This window comes from Eretmochelys imbricata, chromosome 25 (assembly GCF_965152235.1).
Source record: "Eretmochelys imbricata isolate rEreImb1 chromosome 25, rEreImb1.hap1, whole genome shotgun sequence".
Classification (NCBI taxonomy): domain Eukaryota; kingdom Metazoa; phylum Chordata; order Testudines; family Cheloniidae; genus Eretmochelys; species Eretmochelys imbricata.
In genome coordinates, this window is record NC_135596.1 from 2,915,491 (window position 1) to 2,940,701 (window position 25,211).

General features: G+C 50.9%; 2 protein-coding genes across 2 annotated transcripts; both read right to left on the reverse strand.

The window, feature by feature from the left end:
* Positions 1-1,412: 1,412 nt before the first annotated feature.
* Positions 1,413-8,429, reverse strand: LOC144257480 (potassium voltage-gated channel subfamily V member 2-like). Its single transcript, XM_077805454.1, has 2 exons — positions 7,179-8,429; positions 1,413-1,685 (listed from the first exon to the last, which is right to left on the reverse strand). Exons 1-2 carry the CDS (start codon positions 8,427-8,429, stop codon positions 1,413-1,415), a joined length of 1,524 nt encoding a protein of 507 aa, XP_077661580.1.
* Positions 8,430-12,191: 3,762 nt separating this feature from the next.
* On the reverse strand, positions 12,192-18,486 carry CD320 (CD320 molecule). The gene is made up of 5 exons (XM_077805362.1): positions 18,163-18,486; positions 16,603-16,920; positions 14,771-14,848; positions 14,154-14,302; positions 12,192-13,696 (listed from the first exon to the last, which is right to left on the reverse strand). Exons 1-4 carry the CDS (start codon positions 18,230-18,232, stop codon positions 14,157-14,159), a joined length of 612 nt encoding a protein of 203 aa, XP_077661488.1. The 5' UTR covers positions 18,233-18,486; the 3' UTR covers positions 12,192-13,696; positions 14,154-14,156.
* Positions 18,487-25,211: the final 6,725 nt, after the last annotated feature.

Genomic DNA, 25,211 nt, shown 5'->3' on the forward strand with positions numbered 1-25,211 from the left:
GTATAGGCACAGAGACATTTGCCAGTGAATATGACACACTGTCCCATTCTGTTTTATTGGATGAACATTCCTGCTGATGCAGTCTCGGGCTCCGCTCTCCAGCAGAGAGATTTCCCGGGAGCCAAAGAAGTAGCAGCGTGAGGACGGTCCCCGAAAAGTGAATTTGCCAAAGAGCTCAGCAGGTGCCACCGCTGCCCCTGCCAGCCTGGGCAGTGGGTATCATAGGCTGGGGGAGGCTGAGCCTCCCCAAACAGCCAACCATGGCCCTGCCCACACTGTGCCCCCTGCCCCCCCCCCGCTTCTCGCTCTGCGGCACATCCCCTGTGCCATGGCCCAGGCTTGGGCTGGGCTGATGCTGGGGCCATGTCGTGCGCCTGCCCGGCACTCCAATTCTAAAAGCTTCTTTGAGGAAGAGACACGATTTCTCAGTGGCGTCCATTGGGTTCTGCTGGGGCACTAGAGCTAGAAAAGACTTTGATGTCCCATCAGCCCCTGGGGCCCAGGGCAGAGCAGCCCTCGGCAGCATATCCTACCTGGCTTTGTCTCACCTAGTTCTGTCAGCAGGAGTGGGCTTCCACGCTTTCCTGGAGGGTGACCAGGTCTCATCCTGATACATCTGACTGCTGGGGAATGTTCCTCCATTCAGCCTAATTGTGCCCCACTCTTTCCCAGGGGTCACATTAATTCCCTGCTTCCTCTCATGGCTTGGAGAGCATTCTCAGCCCCTACTCAACTCCCTGAGCCAGGCCGGGCAGCTGCAGCTGTGCCCCACATTCCATTCCTCCAGCCCCTGGGTCCTTTTTGTTGCTCTTCTCTGAGATCCTGCCCCACTGGCAGTCTGTCCCTGGGGCTGTGCTGTCCAGGAATGAGTGTGGCATTCCAGGCAGGTCACAGCAGAGGCTCAGTCGCCTCCCTACAAACAGCCTGGACAGTTTTGCAGCCGTATCACATTGCAAACGCCAGCCTAACCTGCGGCTCTCACTCACTCATTCCTACATCCCAGGGTCTCCCTCACAGCAAATGTGCATGTTCCCTGGAGGTGAAGTGGCCAGGCCAAGGAAGTAGGCAGACAATTCCAGGAGGCCTACTTGGGCAAGGGGGCTGAGTGTCTAGCCTAGCCAGATGGATGGCCTAGTTGTAGGGTAGAGTATCCATGTCGGATGGTCCAGCTGGGTGTGTGTGTCTAGGCTGGAGGTGGGGTAGCCAGGCTGGGAGGTCTGGTGACCAAGTTGATGCGGGGGTAGTTGGGTAGTCAGATTGGGAGTTCTGTTACCCAGGTTGGGCGGGCTGGGTGGTGGGTGGGGTAGCCATGTTGGATGGCCCTGGTGGTGGGAGAGGTGTCTAGGTGGGAGGTCAGGTGGCCTGGTGGGTGCTCAGAGTAGTCTGGGCACATGGCCCGCGTGGTGGCCCATTCAGCGGTGCACATGGGCATCACCACTGCAGCATTCAGCCAGCTTCCTCAGGGCTCGCTCCTTAAAGCGAATCTTCTTGGTGAACTTGAGTGTGAGGCTGGTCTCGTTCTCATTGGCTTTCAGCTTGGCGTAGTAATCGGAGAACTTGTTGTAGAGGATGGAGATGGGCATCCCATTGAGGATGATGCCGAAGGAGATGCACCCGAACGCCACCATCCTGCCCAGCACCGTGTCAGGCACGGTGTCTCCATAGCCTACCGTGGAGAGACTGACCTGGAAGGGGGTTGAGAGAGGGAAATGATCAGCTCCCACGAGCTCACATCCCAGCAAGCTCCTCTGGGCCTGCTCAGCTTCTGAGCCAGGCCCCACCACTGAGAAACTCACCCCACCCCCACTGCCACAGCCTGATCCTGCGTCCTGCACCTGACAGCTGAGTCACAGCCCGCCAGGGTCCTCTCCCCACACTCACCCAAGCTGGGCACCACTCCAGGTGTCTCCCCTAGCCCCAACCCTGCGACCAGCTTGAGGGTCCACCTCACCCTGTCACCCCTCCCTCCAGCCTGCCTGTCCCTCTCACACCCACTATCCCACGTCACCCTCATCCCCACCACCTGAACACCAGACCAGTGTCTCTCTCAGCCCCAGGGGTCCAGGCATCAGCCCACGTGTCACCCCCTCTGCCCTCAGAGCTGCTCACCAATCCATGAGTTCCCCATCTCTGACCCAAATTCCTGGGAAGGTCTTCCCTTCAGTTAGGTGGGCGCTTATCTGGGTGCTGTCCCCAACCCCCTCCTCTCAAAACATAAACCCCTCACACTCGGGCTAGCTGGGACACACAGGCTGGTAACCTGCCCACATTGCAAAGAGGATAAAGGCTAAATCCCTTGAGTGCTAATATTTATAGAATCAGGGGCCTCAAGGGGTCATCTAGTTCATCCCCCTGTGCTGAGGCAGCATTGAGTAAACCTAGACCATCCCTGACAGGTGTCTGTCCAGCCTGTTCTTAAAACCCTCCAGTGACGGGGATTCCACACCCTCCCTTCGTAACCTGGTCCAGTGCTTAACCACCCTGAGAGTTAGCAAGTTTTTCTGAATTTCCAACCTAGAGCTCCCTGGCTGTAAACCAAGCCAAATCCTCTTGTGCTGCTCTCGGTGGACATGAAGAACAATTGATCACCGTGCTCTTTATCACAATGGTGACAGGTATGGCAATTTCCTGCTTATCCTTGGGAGACTTTATCCAATTAAGTTTAAGTATGTTTGGGGTCCACTGTATTAAGTGAATGGCTTCTTTTTTAGGATGGCCAGGTTTCGATGTAATCTCTCTAGGGGGAGATGTGACAGATGTGAGACTTAGGAGTTCAAAGGACTATACTGAAAATGTGCCAGGCAAGAATGGACTTAGCTATGTCCTTAGGAAAGGGTGATTATTTGTTGTTACCTATTCCTGGAGACTGGAGCTCAAAGACCAAGCTGTGTAAAGAAATGGCTGAACTGCCTAGCCGGTACTCTGGTTCTGAATCCAAGACAGTTATGAAGTTGTAACCATGGGGAAAACTCAGCCGTGGGGTTTGAAATACTGACTCCCACCAGAGGCCGTGTTTGGAGTTGGGGGATGATCTCTCATAAGCTTTTCAGGATGCGTGTAGGTTCTTCTACTGTTTTTAATGTGTTTTCTCTGTAATGCTTTCATCATGAGAATAAAGGTGCTTGCTTAGAAAGAGCTATGTGGTAACTTGTGACTGCAGGCAAAACACTGGTCATAGCTTCTGGAGAGAAAACACAGCACAGTCTGGCTTGCTGGGGATATCACAGTGTAGGCAGGGAACTGTGTAGCCTGGAAATGCCCGTCAGGAGGGAGATGCAGGTCTCCTCCCAAGAGAGGTGATGGCTCGGAGCCAAAAGCCTAAGAGTAGAAGACCTTGAGGGACCAGTTTCAGAGTAACAGCCGTCTTAGTCTGTATTTGCAAAAAGAAAAGGAGTACTTGTGGCACCTTAGAGACTAACCAGTTTATTTGAGCATAAGCTTTCGTGAGCTACAGCTCACTTCATCGGATGCAACTTGAGGGACCAGTTGCCCTGAAACTGTGTAAACAATCTTTTACATATGGGTGTGTGTCTGGGGCCCAGGCCAGCCCCCCCAGGGGGCAGGGAGGGAGTGCCACCCAGCTCCACTCCTGGCCCCAGCTCCATCTCTAGCTGCTGGCCCTGCACCTGGGGCTCCATTCCTGCCCCTGCCCCTAGCTGTGGCCCCAGTCTTGGCCCCGTTATCCCAGTGCAGGTACCCCCGTCTCCCAGAGCTGTGGCCCCACTCCTCATCCTGGGGGAGGGGGACCATGGACCGGGGTAAGGGGGGGCATGAGGTAAAAAGTTGGGGGACCACTGGTGTACAGTGACAGGCCTACAGACAAGCGGGCCTTTGAAACCAAACGAGCCATTGTAAGACATCAAAAGGACATAGACTTTGTTGACTGCCCTCCCCACTCACATGAAGAAGAGTCAAGCACCAACACTTGTTCTATCAGTTTGGACACTGGAGAGAAGCAATAAAAATCCCTGACAAGGAGAAACTGGATTCCTATGCTGCTTGTACTCTGAGGGGCAAGATTTCTAAGCATAAGCAAGGAGTCCTCACCTGTTTTACCTGGATTAGCCCCAAAGGATACAGAGTCTGCTTACTACAGATTTTTCTAGTCATTTGAAACCCTCTGAAACCTGCCTGTATCTCATTTGGGTGTGTATGCTGACCTGGTTTAACGTTGCAAACAACTCTCATTTATTTTTCCTAGTTAATAAACTTTTAGTTAGTTTGTTCTTCTTCCGGTCTAGCTCTGTGTAGCTCAAAAGCGTGTTTCTCTCCCCAACAGAAGTTGGTTCAATAAAAGATAATACTTCAGCCACCTTGTCTCTGTAATAGCCTGGGACCAACATGGCTACACCAACACTCCCCTTCTTAGCTTCTGTCCTGCAAATGTCTAAATCCGGCTCGTCTACACGCAGGAAGGAGCTGTTCCTGATTAGCTCCATGTGTAGACTTTGATTCTGGAATGCACTAACACAGTTATTGCACTTTACATCTACCCTCCACCTTAATCAGAAACAACTTCCAAGCGTAGCCAAGCCCTTAACTGCCTAAATCAGGTGAATGGTGACAAACGCTTCTAGGAGATATGGGGGCTGATTCCCACCCACCCGTCTCCCACCCCTCGTGTCGATGCTCATGGCAGTGAAAGGTGCGTGACAGATGCCTCCAGATCAGGAGGGAAGAGTTTCACACCCACTGTGCCCTGGTGTGAATAAATGGCTACGCAAAGCAATGGCAGGGCGCTGGCAGCCCAGGCCCCAGGAGTTCAGTACAAGGTAGATGTGCTTCAGATAAAGTAACTCCTTGGGGGGTCTTCAGGGCCACTGGCGAGGTCACAAAATTACTATTTTCCTACCAACCAAGACGATGTTAGAATGATAGGAAACAAACCAACAACAGGAAAGGAAGATAAATAGAATCACTGGCTCGGTGTTTAGATTGTGCAGTTTGGATGTGGTGAGATTGCTGCCACCTAGACTTTTCTAGACATGGATTTTCAGAGGGTCACTTGCTGAAGGTTGGCCTGAGAGGCTGGAGTGGACTTCTTGCTTCAGGACAAGGAGTGAGCTCCATCAGCCATTCCCCTGGAACCCAGAATGGACCATCATACTCCTGGGCCTCCACTCTCCTAACCCTAACATCTGTCCTGACCAGCCCAGCACAGAGATTCAGATGCCATCACTGCATGTGTCTGGTTAACTCCAGGGCTGTGAACCTGAGATTCCTGATCACACCCACTCACTGGAGGGGAATTTTTCCACCTCCACCTCTTTCTTTCTGTCAAATCAGAATCTGGTTTAGTTGGCCAGGACAGCAGCCCCTTTGACTGTGAGCCCATGGCCAGCAAGGCCAGCTCTCCACATCCCTTTATCCCAAACCTGGTAAAAGTTTGCCAGCTCTGAGAGTTTTAATAGGAGCATGCTACTACAGCTGTAATTCTCCCAGCAGCTGAGCTGAGCCTTCATATCTTTTCTTTTTCCTTTGAGTTCTTGTCTTTGAAAGAGACAAGAGTGGACTTCAGCAACTCAGAATAATCTCTGACCCAATGTGCATCCCCACAGGAACTTCCCATACCATCTAAAGAGAGCGGAAGCTGTGGGCTCTCCCTGAGTAAAGACACCACACACCTGCAGTGAAGGGAATGAGGCAAACTATTGAAAGCCCTGCTTAACCCTTCAGTCTCCAGTGCTTTAACTGATTTCCTTCCCGCTGTGTGTTAATACAAGGTTAGCAGGTTTTCAATGGTGCTTGTTAGCGTGGGAATCACTGGCCACAACTTGGTGTGACCCCCATACCACACAAGGTTCCATAAACACCCCCACTGGACCTGAGACAACTTCTATCAATACAAGAGTCCTTCCCTATGCCCCAGTCTGGGCCCCTCCTCCCCCACCCAAGCTCAGGCCAGAATGATTTCTCCACGCATGCCCGCCACGAGCCCAGGCTCAACCTGTGTCGCTCTCCCCCTGCACAAACCCCAGGCCAATCTGTTTCCTGTTCATAGACCCATGTGTTTGGGTTCTGAGCTGTGCATCTTTCCCTTAGGCCCTATGAGCCCAGGGCTGAGCCATGTGTCTCCCTTCCGCTGCATGAGCCCCAGACAAATCCATGTACCTTCCTCAGTCCCCAGGATCCTGATCTGTGCATCCCCCTTACACCCAGGCCGCAACCTGACTTGTGTGCCCCTCCCTGCAGGAGCCATGACCCAAACCCCATGCTCCGCTCCCTTCATAGTTGATCTCCATGCCCTCCGTCCCCTGCCACCAGCTCTGATGTTTGGGGCAAAAATTGGGGATTGGTCCTGCTTTGAGCAGGGGGTTGGACTAGATGATCTCTTGAGGTCCCTTCCAACCCTGATATTCTATGGTTGATATTCTATGGTTGATGTTGTTCCAGGTATACCCTCCCCCTCCACAGCTCTCCCCTCCAACATGATCCCAGGCACTGCTGTGTGTCCCCCTCTTGCCCTATCCCTCCCGCTGTACGCCGTGTGGGAGCCCCCTTCCCTGTGCCCTAGAGAATGGGAGCCATGAGCATCAGTCACAGACGCTCACTGTCCCTGGATCCTGAGGGTTTAGCACCCTACACCAATAACTAGACATGGTGCTCTGCATGTTCCCAGTGCTGCACAGATGGTCCTGGTGCCTGGGACGTGAGTGTCCTTCGCTCCCTGGCACAAGGCTAGCAGTTCCTGGCTCACATCGGCCTGGTTAGACTCTAGCCCTGCCAGGGTTTGGTTCTCAGCTACAACTCCTCACTGTCTTTGAGTTCTCCGAAGTGCTGTGCCACAGAGCCAGGTCCATCTGCCTGTCCCCACCTTGGTATCCCTTACACCATCGCTAGCGTCCTATGCTGTGAAGCAGGAGCCCCCAAGCCTGGTGTCTCACTCCCTGATGCCAGGCTTGTTTCGGGACCCATGCAGCTTTCTAAGGGGCTCACTGTGCTGTGCTGCCATACTCCTGTCGCCAACTTTCCCCTCCAGAGTCAGCGGGGGCCTGGGCAGCCTCTGAATTCAGGCCTGAGCCCAGCAGTTACTGCTTCCATTGGGGGAGACTCAGGCATGGTTCTGACTCCTGGCCAGCAGAGATGGTGAATGTTCCTATGGCACTGAGCTCAGCCCCAGCAGATTCAGTTGTACCCCTCCCACACATTTCCCTCTACGTGGGGTGACTGCATCTTACCGCTGCCCACCACCAGGCATCAGGGATGCTGGTGAAGTTGGTGCCGGGGACATCATGTTCCACGGAGTGCATCAAAGCCGAGAAAGTGAAAACACCCAGGGCGATGAAGAGGAGAAGGCAGCACACCTGCTGGTAGCACTGGCGGATGGTGAAGCCGAAGGCCCTCAGGCCAGTGGAGTGGCGCGCCAGCTTAAGGATGCGAAAAATCCGCATGAGTTTGATGAGTTTCAGGACTTTCCCCAGCTTGCCCACACTCTCCATTTTGTGCCGCTCCTCGTGGTAAAGTGCATCCCCTTCATCCAGGTGCTCAAAGAGAATCTGGATGTAGAAGGGCAGGATGGCCACCAGGTCAATGGCACTGAACGCTGCCCGCAGGAACTTCTGAAAGGTGGCCGTGGATATGAGCCGCATGAGGTACTCGGAGGTGAAGAAGATGGCACAGGTGGTCTCCAGCTGCTCCATGAATGCCTTCCCAGTCTTGTGCTGCATCTCCTCCACTGTGCTGAGCGTCATGCCCACAATGGAGATCAGCACAAAAAAGCTGGACATGACGGCGATGATCTTAGCAGGGACGGAGGAGTAGGGTTTCTCAATGAGGTTCCAGACAGCTTTCCGGAACTCCCCCAGACACTTGCCCTCAAAGTGCTCCTCCCGCTCCATGGGCTCTAGCTCCGCCTCCAGCTCCCGCTGTATTTTCAGGTACTCTTTGAGCTCATCTTGCTTCTCCTCAAACAGGATCCGGCAGCATTGCTGGGAATATTTCAGGTGGATACCCCAGTACTCAATTTCCTCCACAAAGTTAGTGGGGCACAGCTCCTCCATGATCCACAGGACCCCACTGCGGTAAAAGTGGAAGATGTAATGGAAAATTAAAGGGTCTCGGTCGAAGAAGTACTCATTCCTCTGCACCGAGTAGTCATCACAAAGTTTCAGCTTCTTCATGGGGTCCGTGGAAATGGCCAGCTTCCCGATTCTAGTGATGGGGTAACGGGCAGCCATTTTGTAAGCGATCTGGAAAGATTTGCCCCCAACGTTGATGTTGAGGAAGCATCTGCTCTGTCGGGAAGGAGCCTTGCTTTTCTCCTGGTTCCTCTCAGTCACATTGTGCATGGAGCTCCACTGCTTCACCAGACTGTCTTGTGCAAACGGGAAGAAGACCTCTTCTTCCTCTGGGGTCCGACAACACCCATGGTGGTCCCCAATTTTCAGATTGGCAGAGAGGCTTGCGCGCCTCTTCCCCAGTTGCCTCATGGTACCTGGCATTTCACATCAAAGATCCAATGACAGCCTGAGGGTTGACAGCTTTGATTTCATGGTAATGCTTCCATTAGGCGTGTGCTGACTAAGAAAAGCTCCCTGTACTCGTAAAGAGGCTACCGAGAGCACCCCACCTTCAGCCTCCACGGGCACAATCTGCATCAGCGCTTCATGCGCTGATCCCCTGCCCTGCTGGGCTGACAAAGCTGATTGCTTATCAGACTGAGCAACTGGGCTTATACTGCGGAGGCCGGAGACAGCAAAGTTCTAGCTCCTTAAGACAATAATAAGATTGACGTTTTAACCCTTTATATAAGGAACTATTTCCATACAAGCATTTCTTTCATTCTTTTTCTTGTTGCCTCTATTTTAGCTGGTTGTTTCTCCCACAGACTAGCCCACTTTCAGGTAGGGAGACAGCCATTTATCATTTCTGTTTCTGAACCTAATTGAAGGGCACATGACCTGTCTCATGGTCATTTAACTCCTGCTACTGTCTCAAGTGCCAAGGAGTCAACAGGAACAGAACTGCCTGGGAACTTCTACCAGCTTTAACCTCCCTGGGCACCCCCCGCTGAGATACTGCTCTGAGATTTAGTCATTCATCAAGCACCTGTGCTTTAAAGCAATTGCTACCTCTCCATTCTGTCATCACTTTTCTGTGTCATTGCAACACACAGACTAGGGATGGAAGAGACCTATTGGCTCCTACTCCATTCCCAAGCCGGTCCAGGGCACTCCCTGTAGCATCGCTCGATGCTTTGTACCGTTCAATTATAAATGATAGAGGGCTTCCACCACTTCTGTCAGATGGGAATACTGGTGCTGACCTACTTTTCAGAGAGGCTTAATTAATTGTTTGTGAAGTGGAAGGGGCTAGATGCTAAAGGAAGACAATGCTCTATTACATATCCAGCCCTCCTCCCATCTCTCACACATTCCTGTGACACTTCTCTGAACACTATAAATTGTCTGTAACTTTCTGGTAATCAAGTGCCCAGAGCTGCACAGAGGAACCCTCCTGCTCCATGACTTGATGCCTCTTTGCATGGAGCCCACTGTCTCTTGCTACTATAATACACTCAGAACCCTGAGCTAGTGACTGTGCTAAGACCACCATGCTTTTTGGATTGAAGCAGCTCGGTCTAATAACTCCGTGGATTTCCCTACTTAGACTTCCTCTAGATGCACAGTGGTGCATTCAGAGGTGGCGTGTAAGTTAGAGCCCCTTACACTGGCATAGAAATGCCCACCCCTTAAACCTACTTGCACCTACTCTATCAAAGTCTAAGGGAGTCCCATATTTGGTGTAACTTGCAAGCCAAGGAGTTTGAAGATGTAAGGAAGTGGAACTTAAACTAGCCCTAACCCTGCTTTAAATTACTTTTTCTTCTGTTAGCAGAGAACCTGCTGTGCTTCCCTATACCTTGTGCAGTCATTTACACAAATGTATACCACTCCGAACAATGTAAATGAAAACACACTGGGCACAGCAATGGAGAACCAGAACACAAGGTAGACCACATTAGACTCCTATAAACATGTGTAAGTAGCTCCGAAGGAGTCTGAAAGGGAGTTGGTATAAATAACTTACCTCTGAATTTGCTAAATATCACTTGAGAATTTGAATGACTGTATTAACACTTAAATCCTAAATTGATGGGCATCTTTAAAATGCCTTAAATTAAATATGGACAATTCATGGGTTCAAACAAAATTTTTAATATACTCTAGAGAGAAGCTATCATTTAAAACAGCTAAGGGACTTTCAAAGGAGTCTAATGGATTCAGAGCTAGATTTTTTTAAAGGTATTTAGGTGTATAAAGGGATTTCCAAAAGCATCAATTGCATATTCAGGCACTGAAATACCTTTAAAAATCTGGCCTTTAGATATTCAAATCCCACTGAAAGTCACTGAGAGTCAGGCACCTAACTCCCTGTGGCTGCATGCATGATTAAAGGCTAGGAAACCAGGCATTATTTGTTTAACAAGCATCATCCGCATGGAAGCACGTCCTCTGGAATGGTGGCTGAAGCACGAAGGGGCATATGAATGTTTAGCAGATCTGGCACGTAAATACCTTGCACCGCCGGCTACGAAAGTGCCATCTGAACACCTGTTCTCACTTTCAGATGACATTGTAAATAAGCAGCAGGATCTCCCGTAAATGTAAACAAACTTGTTTGTCTTAGCGATTGGCTGAACAAGTTGTAGGACTGAATAGACTTGTAGGCTCTAAAGTTCTACACTGTTGTTTTTGAGTGCAGTTATGTAACAAAAAATAAAAATCTACATTTGTAAGTTACACTTTCACGATAAAGAGATTGCACCACTGTATTTGTATGAGGTGAACTGAAAAATATTTCTTTTGTTTATCATTTTTACAGCACAAATATTTGTAATAAAAAATAATATAACGTGTGCACTGTGCACTTTGTACTCTGTGTTGTAACAGAAATAAACAGATTTGAAAACGTAGAAAAACATCCAAAAATATTTAATAAATTTCAATTGGTATTCTATTAACAGTGCCATTAATCACAATTAATTTTTTTGAGTTAATCATGTGAGTCAACTGCAATTAATCGACAGCCCTGCTGAAAATCTTTAAATTAAGATTGGATGTTTTTTTCAAAAGATCTGCTCTAGTTCAAATATGAATTAACGCAGGGAAGTTTTTTAGCCTGTATTATGTCTGACTAGCTGATCACAATGGTCCTTTCTGGTTTTATAATCTATGAAAATCACAGCCTAAAATTATAAAGATGGACCAGACCATTATGACTGACACTTAAAACTACCATAAGCAGTAATGATGCAGGACAGGTAGGTGCATGTAAGACTGTAGAAAAATCGGTATGTTGCACTGTGTTATCTGAGAGATGGCACATGATCACAACCAACAGACTGTATGAGAACAACAGACACACAAGTGGGCAGAGCTAATGGTGCACTAACATAGGCATTTCCCCACTTTTGGATATTTAACTGTGCAGTTCTATTCCACAGGTCATAGCTTTTTGCATTTAATGTGTGGAGTTGAAGTGGGAGCTGGATTAATACCCCTGATGTATCCAGTCAGTTACCAACTCCTGGCTGCACTTGAAGTTTTTTCACATTCCCCAAAATACCACCCTTCTCTTCCTTTGCTATGGTAAAGCACTCTCACAGGCCTAGGTCACACTATCTCAATGACTGCAACCTCCTCCTCTCTGCCACACCCAATTCACTTCTCACTCCCCTCAACAGCAGGCAGAAGCCCCTTCATTGGCTACTGACCAGCCCGCTGCTGCCTCATTCTCCAAGTCTGAGCTACTCTTTAGCACGATCACAGCCATGCACAATTGTGTCTCTGCCCAAAGCTCTGGCTGCATCTCCCCATTCCTTGCTTTGCTCCCTTTGCTTCAGCCTAGCCTCTCTACTCCCTGTATTTCTCTTGCTTATTCTTGGCTTTGTGCTTTTTCCCCCCATGTTGGGACTTGTATACAGAATTTACTTCTGCCACCCTCTAGCTAAATCCTTCCTTAACTCCCATCTCCTGAGCAGCTATCAATGTTAACCCTCCAAATTAAGTGACATTGTCACATTCCCTGCCAAAAAAGCTTTGTGCTGCACTTCGGACTCCGCCATCCTCTGCGTTTGGTATTGGAATGTTTCTGTCCACACACTTGTCTGTCTGTCTCAATGCTGAGCAGTGACTGAATCAATCACAATAATGGAAATAACCCTCAAAACAAAATCCAGGAAGCCACCACAAGTTTTCTAAAGATCTTTAATTCCCCCACTGTCATTCAGCACCCACCCAATTGCCAACTGTGGTTTTTCGTCCATTGTACAGAACACAACACACGGAGCCCTCAGGGGTTCTGCCTCTTGCTAGTGCTCTATTCCAGTGCTGGCAAGAGCCAAGATTCTAAATATGTCATACTTCTTACAAACTCTCTCTCATATTACGTATGCACATGTGCCCATTATACAAACCCCCAGGGAGTCCTGCCCTCTCAGGTTGCTGGCTGGAGTGTATGCCCTGCAAGCTGAAACCTCACCTTTAAAGCACCACATTCAGCCAACAGGGCAGCAAGTTTCTACCATGTGTGCGCATATTCAGCAAGCACCTGTGCAAAGAATATAACAGGTCTTGGATGTCAACAATGGAATCAAGGGACAAGACAGTGCTCGCCCTCCACCAGCACCAGGTTTCTACACTGGAACACTAGTTCCCTCTACAGTATTAGTGTTTTACACATTTAATAACAGTCCACAAAAAAACGTTGGGCAGACCAAGATCTGAAATGGAGACACATTGCAGCTAACAAGACTACTCAGAGGTAAAAGTGAAGAGCAAAGCTGGCTCCAGATGTTTGTCAAAACTTAAAACATCTGCTAATAAACTCTTCTGACTGCACAGAGGATGCAAAGTCCAGGGATTTCAGTTTCAAAGTGGAAACTACAGGCCCAATCCTGCAAGGAGCTTAGCGCACCTCCTGCATTGCCTGCACTGGGAGTTGACTGCACTCGGGTCCTGAATGCCTGTGCTGTGCCTAGGGGCTGCTGCACGGGCTGTGACCCAATGCAAAGCAAAGCATACAGGAGACTCTCCAGTAATCCATCTCCTTGACAGTTCTCCTGCAGTCACATGATGTTTTAAGAACTTCTGGTATGTGAAGTCTGAGCTAATGTGTTAGAAATATGAGCAGTATCCTCGGGGATATAAATTATACACCCACGTCACTTTGAGCTCTGCCCCACATAGGTGTGTGGAATGGAACGGCCTGCCCTGGAACAGGAGCAAATGGCTCTGCTTACCGGCAAGATACAGCATGGTAGGAAGAGGTAGTTTTCAATGGACTCTTGGTGGGCATGGAAGGGACAGCAGCCAAATGTACTGCAGAGGCTATACTATGTACTGTCCAGAGCTATTCCAGCGAGAAGCATTTTGTGGAATAACCCACATTTTGTGTGCGTGTGTCTTTAGGATGGGGGAAAATGGATGACCTGTTCTGAGATTCCAAGTGTTTCCATCACATTCTTGTAGGGTTGATTTTAGAGCATGAGTGACAGTCATTTCTGATTTTCCACTCCCATTATAATCCCACAATCTAAGCTCCCTGTGCCAAAGGAAGAGTCCTTGATTGCTCCAGTGTGATTGTCACCCAATCAAACCCCAGAAAACTTGTCCCAGAAACCGTGCAATCAGCATTTGGAGGGAGTGTGATGAGGATCACAGAGTTGGGTCCCATCTCACAGCACTGCAGCTTCCTGAAAGATGAAGAAAAACCAAGACACCTGGTTATTTAATATCCTCTGTGCCAAAGGCTTTTATTTCATTTTATTTTTCAAAGCTTGTGGGGAAGCCATCCATTGTAAAAAGCTCCAAAATTAGCAGTCCCTCAGTGTCTAGGGACTCAGAGCTTCCGCTGGGTTCATCAACCCCAATTATCTCCCCACTGCAACAAGCCAGTCATTGAAAGAGATGCCAGCAGTCTTCCCAGCACAGAGAAGCTGGGTTTGTGTGTGGGGGGAGACCCCTTTCCTGTCCCTCACGCAGAGAAAGGAACTCACTGCAGAGTGGACGGTAGGAAATGATTTCCATCCCACCAGAGAGCTAATGGAGGGCTAAGGGGTTGGAAGGAGAGGAAAGCTCGGGATGGGGGAGGGACCCCCTCTCCCTCCCTATACAGAGGAGTTTGGGTCCAGTGTGGAGTGGGAGACATACCCATCAGGGAAATGAGTCTGAAGGTCTCCTGTCCGGCACCAGCTGCTCTTTGGAAGCTTTCTCAAGGCTGAAGGTGGAGAAGTTGTTCTTTGCTCTGAATTGGCCCCATCTAACAGTGCAGCCTGCAGCCATCAGCACACTCAGGAGCACTGCAGAGAGAAGAACACACAGGCAATGAGTTGCTGTGATTCCTGCCCCTGAACTAGGCAGCAGCACTGAGGCTAAGCTGCTCTATGCTAGTGCCCCAGCATTTAGACAGACAAACCAGTAACTCAAACAGTAAGAAGTGGGGCTGTGTCCCCTGGGGGGATGATTAGAGCCAAGTCCCATGCAGTGGGACTCCGTTTTCAACAGAAGGAAATTATGTGCTTTTTCCCAAAGCTGGAAATTTAGAACCTCGGACTTTGCCACCTAAGCCCTTGAGACAAGATGCCTAGACCAGGCCACTGTTGGCCTAAGCCACACTGCAGCGGGAGTGGTCAGAGGAAGTCCGAGGGCAGCCATTACTGAATGAACCACATCCTATCCAATCCGATATGAGCAGAGTTCAATTTTCGTTAACGCTACTCAGCAAAAGCCAACATCAGTCCTGCAGCACCCTTTGGATTCTCACATACCAAAAACAGCTATCACCCACAAGGTGCCTCGAGTCTCAGACAACACTAGTTTCCCGGGTTCGGAGATCGCTGGATCCTCTGAAACAAAAGCAAAGGGCTCTCAATAATTGGGCTTTCAAAGGTCACTGTCATATTGAGATTGAGTTAAGCTCAAAAAGGGGTTCAAAGCAGTTCCCATTCTGCACCTCACCTTCAGTTTCCTTGCCAATTTTGGGGTTTTCACCACCAGATTTTCGTATTTAAAAAAATGTCTTCTCTGCCTTACTGCTGTATGAAAAGCCCACAAGAGCAACTAAGAGACCCTGATTACTGGGGTAGGGGAAAAGGGAAAGCAGAGAAACTGACAAGGTGGGTGAGGTAATATACAGATAACCTTACTAATCTTATCTCTATGACAAGGGAAATCATAGAAAGATAGAATACCAGGGTTGGAAGGGACCTCAGGAGGTCTAATCCAACCCCCAGCTCATGGCAGGACCAGTCCCCAACTAAATCATCCCAGCCAGGGCTTTGTCAAGCCTGACCTTAAAAACCTCAAAGGAAGGAGATTCCACCACCTCCCTTGGTAACGCATTCCAGTGTTTCACCACCCTCCCAGTGAAAAAGTTTTTCCTAATATCCAAACTAAACCTCCCCCACTGCAACTTGAGACCATTACTCCTTGTTTTGCCATCAGCTCCCACTGAGAACAGTCTAGATCCATCCTCTTTGGAACCCCCTTTCAGGCAGCTGAAAGCAGCTGTCAAATCCCCCCTCATCCTTCTCTTCTGCAGACTAAACAATCCCAGTTCCCTCAGCCTCTCCTCATAAGTCATGTGTTCCAGTCCCCTAATCATTTTTGTTGCCCTTTGCTGGACGTTTTCCAATTTTTCCACATCCTCCTTGTAGCGTGGGGCCCAAAACTGGACACAGTACTCCAGATGAGGCCTAACCAATGTCGAATGGGGGGGGGAACGATCACGACCCTTGATCTGCTGGCAATGCCCTTACATATACATCCCAAAATGCCATTGGCCTTCTTGGCAACAAGGGCACACTGTTGACTCATATCCAGCTTCTCGTCCACTGTCACCCCCAGGTCCTCTTCTCCAGAATTGCTGCCGAGCCATTCGGTCCCCAGTCTGTAGCGGTGCATGGGATTTTTCCGCCCTAAGTGCAGGACTCTACACTTGTCCTTGTGAACTTCATCAGATTTCTTTTGGCCCAATCCTCTCATTTGTCTAGGTTCCTCTGTATCCTTTCCCTACCCTCCAGCCTATCTACCTCTCCTCCCAGTTTAGTGGAGGACCAGAAAGGACGAGATCCTGGGGGTGAGAGCAGAGAGGTTGCCACAGAGCACTGTCACAGGAGAAGACTCAGGTCCGGCTATTCTTAAATTCCTGCGGCAGCCCACTGCAGTGCTGTAGTGCTCCAGAGCAGGCATTATCTATGGCGACGGGAGGGGTTCTCCTGGGCATGTCGGTAATTCACCTTCCCTAGTGCGGTCTACCCCAGGGCTTCGGTCAGCATGGCAATGTCTCTGAGGGATGGGAGAGCCATAGCTATCCACTGGAAGTTCCCAGTGTACACCAGCCCTAATTTTCTCTCAGCTGTCCAAGAGGCAGGAATCCCTGGTGTCAGGGGTGCAGGTAAAAGGTTTGCAGACTAAAGGAAGATTTAAAGGTTGCTGGTGTTCCTTTAAGTACTTAACGTCCCAATCCCCTGCAGCGCATCCATCCCAGCCCCCAGCCTGCCCAAGCGCTACCGGCCTCCCAACTGCGGCCCTCGCCGCCCGCCCCGGCCCCACAGGCCCGCCCTGGCGGTAACCGACCCGGCCCCGCGGCGCCTCTCACCTGTCCCGGCAGCGCTCGGGGCTCCGGCGGTCCCAGGCGAGGCCGGGCCGCAGCCCTGCTCATCCTGCCCGCCCGGGCAGTCGGCGTGGCCGTCGCAGCCCCAGGCGGACGGAAAGCACTCCGCCCCCTCCGCGCACTGGAACAGGCAGGGGCAGGCCGGGGCCGGCGGGACTCCCCAGTGCCCACACGCCTCTGCCGACTCGTCCGCGCCGTCGGGGCAATCCGGGCGGCCATCGCAGAACCGCTCCTGGGGCAGGCTGCGCACGAGCGCCGGGGTCCAGCACGGCTCGCCGCGGGGGCTGCAGGGCAGGCCGGACGCTGAAGCCGGAGGAGAAGCAGGTGAGCCCGGCCCAGCGGTGCCCGCTCCCGCATGTTGGCGCCAGCCCTGCTCGGGGCTGCAAGGCCCAGGGCCACGCGGGGAGCCCACGGGGCGGCCCGGCCCGGGCACCGGCGGCGGGGGGGGGCGGCGCGGCCCGGCCCGGGCACCGGCGGCGGGGGGAGGGGGGGCGGCGCGGCCCGGCCCGGGCACCGGCGGCGGGGGGAGGGGGGGCGGCGCGGCCCGGCCCGGGCACCGGCGGCGGGGGGAGGGGGGGCGGCGCGGCCCGGCCCGGGCACCGGCGGCGGGGGGAGGGGGGGCGGCGCGGCCCGGCCCGGGCACCGGCGGCGGGGGGAGGGGGGGCGGCGCGGCCCGGCCCGGGCACCGGCGGCGGGGGGAGGGGGGGCGGCGCGGCCCGGCCCGGGCACCGGCGGCGGGGGGAGGGGGGGGCGGCGCGGCCCGGCCCGGGCACCGGCGGCGGGGGGGAGGGGGGGCGGCGCGGCCCGGCCCGGGCACCGGCGGCGGGGGGGAGGGGGGGGCGGCGCGGCCCGGCCCGGGCACCGGCGGCGGGGGGAGGGGGGGCGGCGCGGCCCGGCCCGGGCACCGGCGGCGGGGGGAGGGGGGGCGGCGCGGCTCGGCCCGGGCACCGGCGGCGGGGGGAGGGGGGGCGGCGCGGCTCGGCCCGGGCACCGGCGGCGGGGGGAGGGGGGGCGGCGCGGCTCGGCCCGGGCACCGGCGGCGGGGGGGCGGCCTGGCCCGGCCCGGGCACCGGCGGCGGCGGGGCGGCCTGGCCCGGCCCGGGCACCGGCGGCGGCGGCCTGGCCTGGCCCGGCCCGGGCACCGGCGGCGGCGGCCTGGCCTGGCCCGGCCCGGGCACCGGCGGCGGCGGCCTGGCCTGGCCCGGCCCGGGCACCGGCGGCGGCGGCCTGGCCTGGCCCGGCCCGGGCACCGGCGGCGGCGGGGGCGGCCCGGCCCGGCCCGGGCACCGGCGGCGGCGGGGGGGGGGGGGGGGAGAGCGTGCACTGGCGGGGGAGGAGCTGCTGCCGGCGCCGAGAAGTGTCGCCCCGGCGCGGAGGGGGGAGCCCGCGGCGACCAATAGGGAGGGGGCAGAACAGCACTCCGGGCGGCTCGGGACCAATAGGCGCCTCTGAGAGGCGGGGCCCGCGCGTGGGGGCGGTGTCGAGTGACCGGCAGTGAGGTCGGTCACGGTCACCCCCGCCCGTGCCCCCGGACCGGGTCCTCACCGTTTCCCGCAGGCGACTCCAGCCCCGCGGCCACCAGCTGCCTCAGGAGCAGCGCGAGGAGCGCCCACATGCCGCCTGCACCGGCCGTTCCGGTCAGAAAGAGCGCGTTCACGCTTGGAGGTGCGGCGCATGCGCATCAGAGGACTAAGGGGGGGCAGGAGCCGAGGATTTCTCCACCCCCCAACAGAACGCATGCGCAGGAGGTGAGCCGACGCGGCGCGTGCAAGGCAATTCATTGCCCTGCAGCAGCTGTGCGGTGTGCCTCGTGCGGGCCCCAGCGCCTCGCCCGCATCGCAGCCTGCAGCCCTGGAGACGCCCGCTCAGCGGCAGCCTGCGAGTTACACTGCACGAGAGGAGGAAGCAGCAGGCCCGGCCGCTGCCGGAGAAGCTCGTGGCAATCTGCTTAGTGTCTGTGGCTGCACCTGACGTGGGCTTTCCTGCCCGTGACAGGACAAGGCAAAACGACACGCGACTGATTTCCATGCAGCTGCATTGCTGTCAAATCATAGTTGGGGCAGGCCTTTTGGCTCTCACTCCCTTTCTTACATTTCCCAACACAAACCCAAGGTCTGTTGGAGCATTAAACATTCAACCTCAACCCACTTCCCTCTGTCTGTGGTCATTTAAGGCACCACGGCTCTTTTCCCAGAACACTTTTTGGGTTTGAGAGGGAAGCTAAAGGAAAATAGAAACGATCAATATTCTGGGAGAAAAGCTTTGCTGAGAGCTAGGGGAATGTGGGGAAACAAGGCAAAAGGGCATTTAAACAGTTTCCCTTTCAGCAGCTAGCCCTGCCATATTTGCTTGAAAGCATTCCTTCTTTAAAACTTAATTTTTAGTTGTATATATTAGTAGAACATGGTGTTTTTTGTTAACTCCAATACCATATTTGGGCTAAATGTCTCCTACTGCTTTTGAGTTTATTCAACCCAGGATACACTTACTACCTCAAACAGGAATGACCCTCATGCTATCTATATAATGGGATAAAGCTAAAGGGTAAGTTAGATATAAATATAAATATCAGGGGAAAAAAATCTTCCTGACAGTGTGAAAGGTATATTAAGGTGCAGAATAATGTCCCAAAGACAATAGAAGCCAAATGCATTAGATGATGAGCTGAAATCTGTTTTGATCTCTACTTTCCAGGATTTTATGACTAAGAATCCCATCTCCAGTTGACAAAAAGAAAAGGAGAACTTGTGGCACCTTAGAGACTAACAAATTTATTTGAGCATAAGCTTTCGTGAGCTACAGCTCACTTCATCGGATGCATACTGTGTGGTACTCCTTTTCTTTTTGCAAATACAGACTAACATGGCTGTTACTCTGAAATCTCCAGTTGAAAATCTCAAAGGATTCAGACAAGGCAAATTCAGCTTACTGCTCTGCATCGAGACCTAGACACTGCTAGATCTAATCACTGGTAGGCCACTACGATGAGCTTAAAAGGTACCCTATCATAAAAAAATACTTTTTCCTAGATATGCAGTAAGGTCTCATATTTGACCTACAACACAACTTGGCCATCTTTTAATGTAACTCCCTACCTTAATTTCCCCACCCCCTTCACCTCTAGAGTTCTTAGCCTGCAAAGAACCACCACTTTGCTGTGAAATCATAGAAGATTAGGTTTGGAAGAGACCTCAGGAGGTCATCTAGTCCAACCCCCTGCTCAGAGCAGGACCAACACTAACTAAATCATCCCAGCCCGGGCTTTGTCAAGTCTGGCCTTAAAAACTTCCAAGGATGGAGATTCCACCACCTCCCTAGGTAACCCATTCCCATGCTTCACTACCCTCCTAGTGAAATAGTGTTTCCTAATATCCAACCTAGACCTCCCCTACTGAAACTTGAGACGATTGCTCCTTGTTCTGTTATCTGCCACCACTGAGAACAGCCAAGCTCCATCCTCTTTGGAACCCCCCTTCAGGTAGTTGAAGGCTGCTATCAAATCCCCCCTCACTCTTCTCTTCTGCAGACTAAACAAGCCCAGTTCCCTCAGCTTCTCCTGATAAGTCACGTGCCCCAGAACCCTGATCATTTTCGTTGCCCTCTGCTGGACTCTCTCCAATTTGTCCACATCCTTTCGAACTGGATGCAATACTCCAGATGTGGCCTCACCCACCAGTGCTGAATAGAGAGGAATAATCACTTCCCTCAATCTGCTGGTAATGCTCTTATTAATGCAGCCCAATATGCCGTTAGCCTTCTTGGCAACAAGGGCACACTGCTGACTCATATCCAGTTTCTCATCCACTGTAATCCCCAGGACCTCTAACTTTCCCCACTTAAGCTGTCTTTATGGCCAAAAAAGGTGTGCTTTTTAAACAGTAAAATACCTAGTGGAGACATAGTACAGGTATTTTTTAATTCTACATAGCTAGACAAAATCTACACTATTACCCAACCACCACCCAAATCTGTGGTTGACCTTCCTATTACAGTAAAAACTACAGATCCATGTCTCCACTAGGATTTTACAGCAAAATAACATGCACTAGTTATCTTGTGTAAAAACACTTTCTTTTGGCAGTGAACACAGCCTTAGTCAAACTGGTTCAGTTTGCTTTGAGATTTAGACCAATCTCCCCCAGCAGGATCGCTTTTTGCGAGGAAAGGGAGAGATAAAGGTTTTTGCTACGGGGGGTCACAATGTTCATTGCTGAGTGATTGTTCCAACTGCAGCATCAGTAGGCTGTTTTGTGGGTACAACTTCACTACAGAGAGAAGTGGATGAGGTAATATCATTTATTGGACCAACTTCTGTTGGCAAAAGAGACAAGCTTTTGAGTTTACACCTGTAGTCCTTGCTGGAGCCTCAGGTATAACTAACAGTTTGAACCAAAGGCTGTGAACCAGAGTAGCCTGGCCTTGGCAAAATAACAGCACTCCAGGTATTAGCTAACACCAAGTAAGCACATTCCTGACTGGAGAGCATGGTACAAAAACATGCACATCACAAGTAACTACAGAAATGCATTTCTAAGAGATGGTACAAGAAAACACCTCTCATAAGATAAAGATGGGATGATAGAATAGATGGGGATGTTTTGTTCAGACTAGCAGGTACAGGGATAAGGGTGGTAACTAACATCTAGATTGTAATACATAACCTGTTTGTATCAATGTACAAAAGGAGAATTCATAGGAGGGGCAACTTTGTACTTGCCATGGGGGCAGCATCCTGGGGCACTAACTGAGCAGGTACCATTGTTGTGGGCATACGTTAGAGTACCTGTAACCATTGAACCAGGGTGTTAGTACCGTGCTTTGTCGACAGTAAACCTGGCCAAGCGCCTTTGCCACCGAGCTTGTGGTCTTTCTTTATGAGTAACACTGAGGTCTGCTACTACAGCTGACATCAGACCTTCTAGAACAGCAAAACTGGCAGCAGTAAAAACTTACCAGCCTTAACAACATTCTGCAGCCCTAGCAACATCAATCTCTTCTTCAGATCTGGAGGCTATGTCTATACTACATATCTTACAGCAGCACAACCGTACTGCTGCAGCCGGGCTGCCATAAGGTCTCCTGCACAGCTGCTCTATGCCAGCGGGAGAGAGCTCTCCTACTGGCATAATTAAACCACCCCCAATGAGCAGCAGTAGATATGCCAGTGGGAGACGGTCTCCCGCCAATATAGCGCTGTCCACCCCAGGGTTTTGTCAGTGAAACTTTTGTCAGTCCAGGGTGTGTGTGTGATTTTTTTCCCCACCCCAACGGACAGAAGTGCTAGTGTATACATAAAAATAACAAGGAGTCCTTGTGGCACCTTAGAGACTAACAAATTTATTTGGGCATAAGCTTTCGTGGGTTAGAACACACTTCATCAGATGCATAGAGTGAAAATACAGGAGCAGGTATAAATACATGAAAGGATGGGGGTTGCTTTATCAAGTGTGAGATCAGTCTAATTAACAGCAGGATACAAAGGGAGGAAAAATAACTTTTGAAGTGGTAAGAGAGTGGCCCATTACAGATAGTTGACAAGAAAGTGTGAGTAACATTAAAGAGAAATTAGTATTGGGGAAATTAAGTTTAGGTTTTGTAATGACCCAACCACTCCCAGTCTCTATGCAGGCCTAATCTGACAGTATCCAGTTTGCAAATTAATTCCAGTTCTGCAGCTTCATGTTGGAAACCTCTCCAGTGCATCATCAAGGATCTATGACCTATCCTGAAGGACAATCCCTGACTCTCACAGACCTTGGGAGACAGACCAGTCCTCGCTTACAGACAGCCCCCCCAACCTGAAGCAAATACTCACCAGCAACTACACAAGTCTAAAAGTTATGAATTTAAGCTCCCAGACTCATCTTTTGAAGGTGTTGTGCAAGTTGCCCTTGAAGATGAGAACTGAGAGGTCAGATATAGAATGCCCAAATAAATCTGGTAATCTTTAAGGTGGCACCGGACTCCTTGTTGTTTTTGCAGATATAGAGTGATCTCTTTGTGAAAAGCATGTTATGGTATTTTTGTCTTATTTTTCTGTGAGAGTTCATTCAAGAGCATTGTGATTGTCTCATTTTACCCACATAGTCATTAGTGGGGCATTTAGTGCACTGGATGAGGTACACCACATACTGGGTTTGCAGGCATGTGTAGGATTCATGGATCTTGAAAGATGTGTTGGGGGTGGTGATTCTGATCATCATAGTGGCTAAGTCTACAGGTTTTGCATCTGTTCTGGCAGGGGCTGGTGCCATTTTAAGTTTCTGCGTCCTGGTCTGTGGGGAGCTTGCTTCTGATGATGTTTGGTGAAGTTGGAGATTGCTTGAAGGCCAGAAAATGGCTTTTGGGAAAGATTTATTTTCAGATGTGATCTCCATTGAGTATGGGTTGTGATTGTTTAATTATACCCCATCTGGGTTCCAGTGTGGAATGGTATGTGACAACCAGGGGTGTGAGGGTCAGTGGGTTTTTTCTCCCATCAGGTTCTCTCCAGCTATTTGGGTGGCCTGTTCCTGGTATTTGAGTACTTACCTGAAGATAAAAGACACCTCGGTGTTTTTGAGATGGTTACCAGATATATGAAGGTGATTGTGGATGTCTTGTATGTAGTTGTCTATAGGGTTCCATTGTTGAAGCTGATCCTGGTGTCCAGGAAGTTGATGCTGGCGTGTCAGAGTTCTACAAAGAGTCTGATAGACAAATTCTGGTTGTTGAAGATGTAGTGGAAATCTGAGGGAATTTAGGTCCTCTCTCCAGAGGATGAAAATATCAATTTATCTCAGGTAGATCATTGGTTCTTTGGTGCATTTGTCCAGAAATTCAGCTCTTACTTGGGTGCTGTCCTTAACACTCCCTCCTTTCCCCACACAATACCCTCTCACTTGAGTTTGGTTGTGCTTTCAACCCAAGCTAGCTTGCCCAGCTGGGAGTGTGGGTTTTTTGCCTTGGTGCCGCTTTCACTCAGGCTGCTAACCCACCCACTTTACAGGGAGGATGTAGGCTAAGCCACTCAAGGGCTGACAGTTCTCCAATACCTTCCCACAATCCCTCCCCGCTTCTGCCCAAAAGGGCAGACATTCTCCCATAATTCACTGACAGAATCAGAGCAACTTGGCTTACTACAGCACAAAGAATCATGGGATATGTCTTCCAGAGGTCCTACCAACACAGGTGAGTGCAACACCACTGTGGACCCAGTGACTTGATTATGTATTTGCAGTGTGGCTAAGCTAAGCCAGGTGCCATCACCCGAGTTAAGTGCAATGAAGACATATCCTTAGCTTTTCTCATGTCCTTGAGATGCAACCACCACTGGTGAGTGGAACAACCACTTTTCACAGCCCTGGGGAAAGTGAAAAAAATGCTGGGACTGCTTGGCGAATGCACGGTGGTCAAGTATGATCATTTATGCACATTAATATCCTTCATCCTTTAGGGTACCATAGTGCAGTACAGTGTCTAGAGCACTGGTTCTCAAACTTTTGTGCTGGTGACCCCTTTCACTTAGCAAGCCTCTGAGCGTGAACCCCCCATACATTAAAAACACTTTTAAATATATTTAACACTATTATAAATGCTGGAGGCAAAGCAGGTGTTGGGATGGAGGCGGACAGCTTGCGACCCCCAGTGTAATGACCTTGTGACCCTGAGGGGTCCTGACCCCCATTTGAGAACCCCTGGTCTATAGGAAACAGCCTGACTATTCTGGGATAGAATGAAACAGACTGTACACTAGCAATACGACACAACAATTCTTCAAAGGAGAAGTGAGTAACAAGTTAAAACTGCTGGAGTTTGACCAATCAGGTCACTGGACATAAAAAATTCTAGTCAACCCCCACACCTCCTTCCTTTCCTCCCTATGACTGGAGTTGTTTTTACTGGCTATTTCACACTGAATGGTCCCTTGCAATGTGTTAACTACTTATATTAAACATCTGTTCCATCTTGTATTTAGCTGTGACACTTTGAGCCCTGGTTTACGCTACAAAATTATGTTAGTATAACTATGTCGCTCAGGGTGGTGGATTTTCCACTCCCCTGAGCAATGTACTTATACTGAACTAACTCCTGGTTTAGACAGGGCTATGTCGACAGTCGGGCTTCGTCGACATAGCTACTACCTCTTGGGGAGGTGGAGTACCTGCACCAACACGAGACGCTTTCTTGTCAACAGAGGTAGTGTCTTCAGTAAGCACTACAGTGGCACAGGGGCAATGGCACCGCTGTAAGTGTACACAAGCCCTGAGTAATAAAAGATATTACCTCACCCACCTTCTCTCTCTAATATCCTGGGACCAACATGGCTACAACACTGCATATAGCTCAGAGCTGCAAGTCTCATTCTGACCATGGCACCTTTTGCAGAACTGCACCCTCTGGCACCATAATGAGCCACTGTTTTAATAATGATTCAGAGGGAAGTATCACCAGCTCTAATTTGTACATGACCTGTGTTTTGAGGATTCATTTCAGGAGTGACCAGGATTGAATCTGTTTAGCTTGTGAGATTGTCTATCCCTCATTTCCATAAAATACAAGTTTACTCCGAACTTTCGTTTGAATAAAGAAAGTTCTGAAAAGAACGTTAGGTA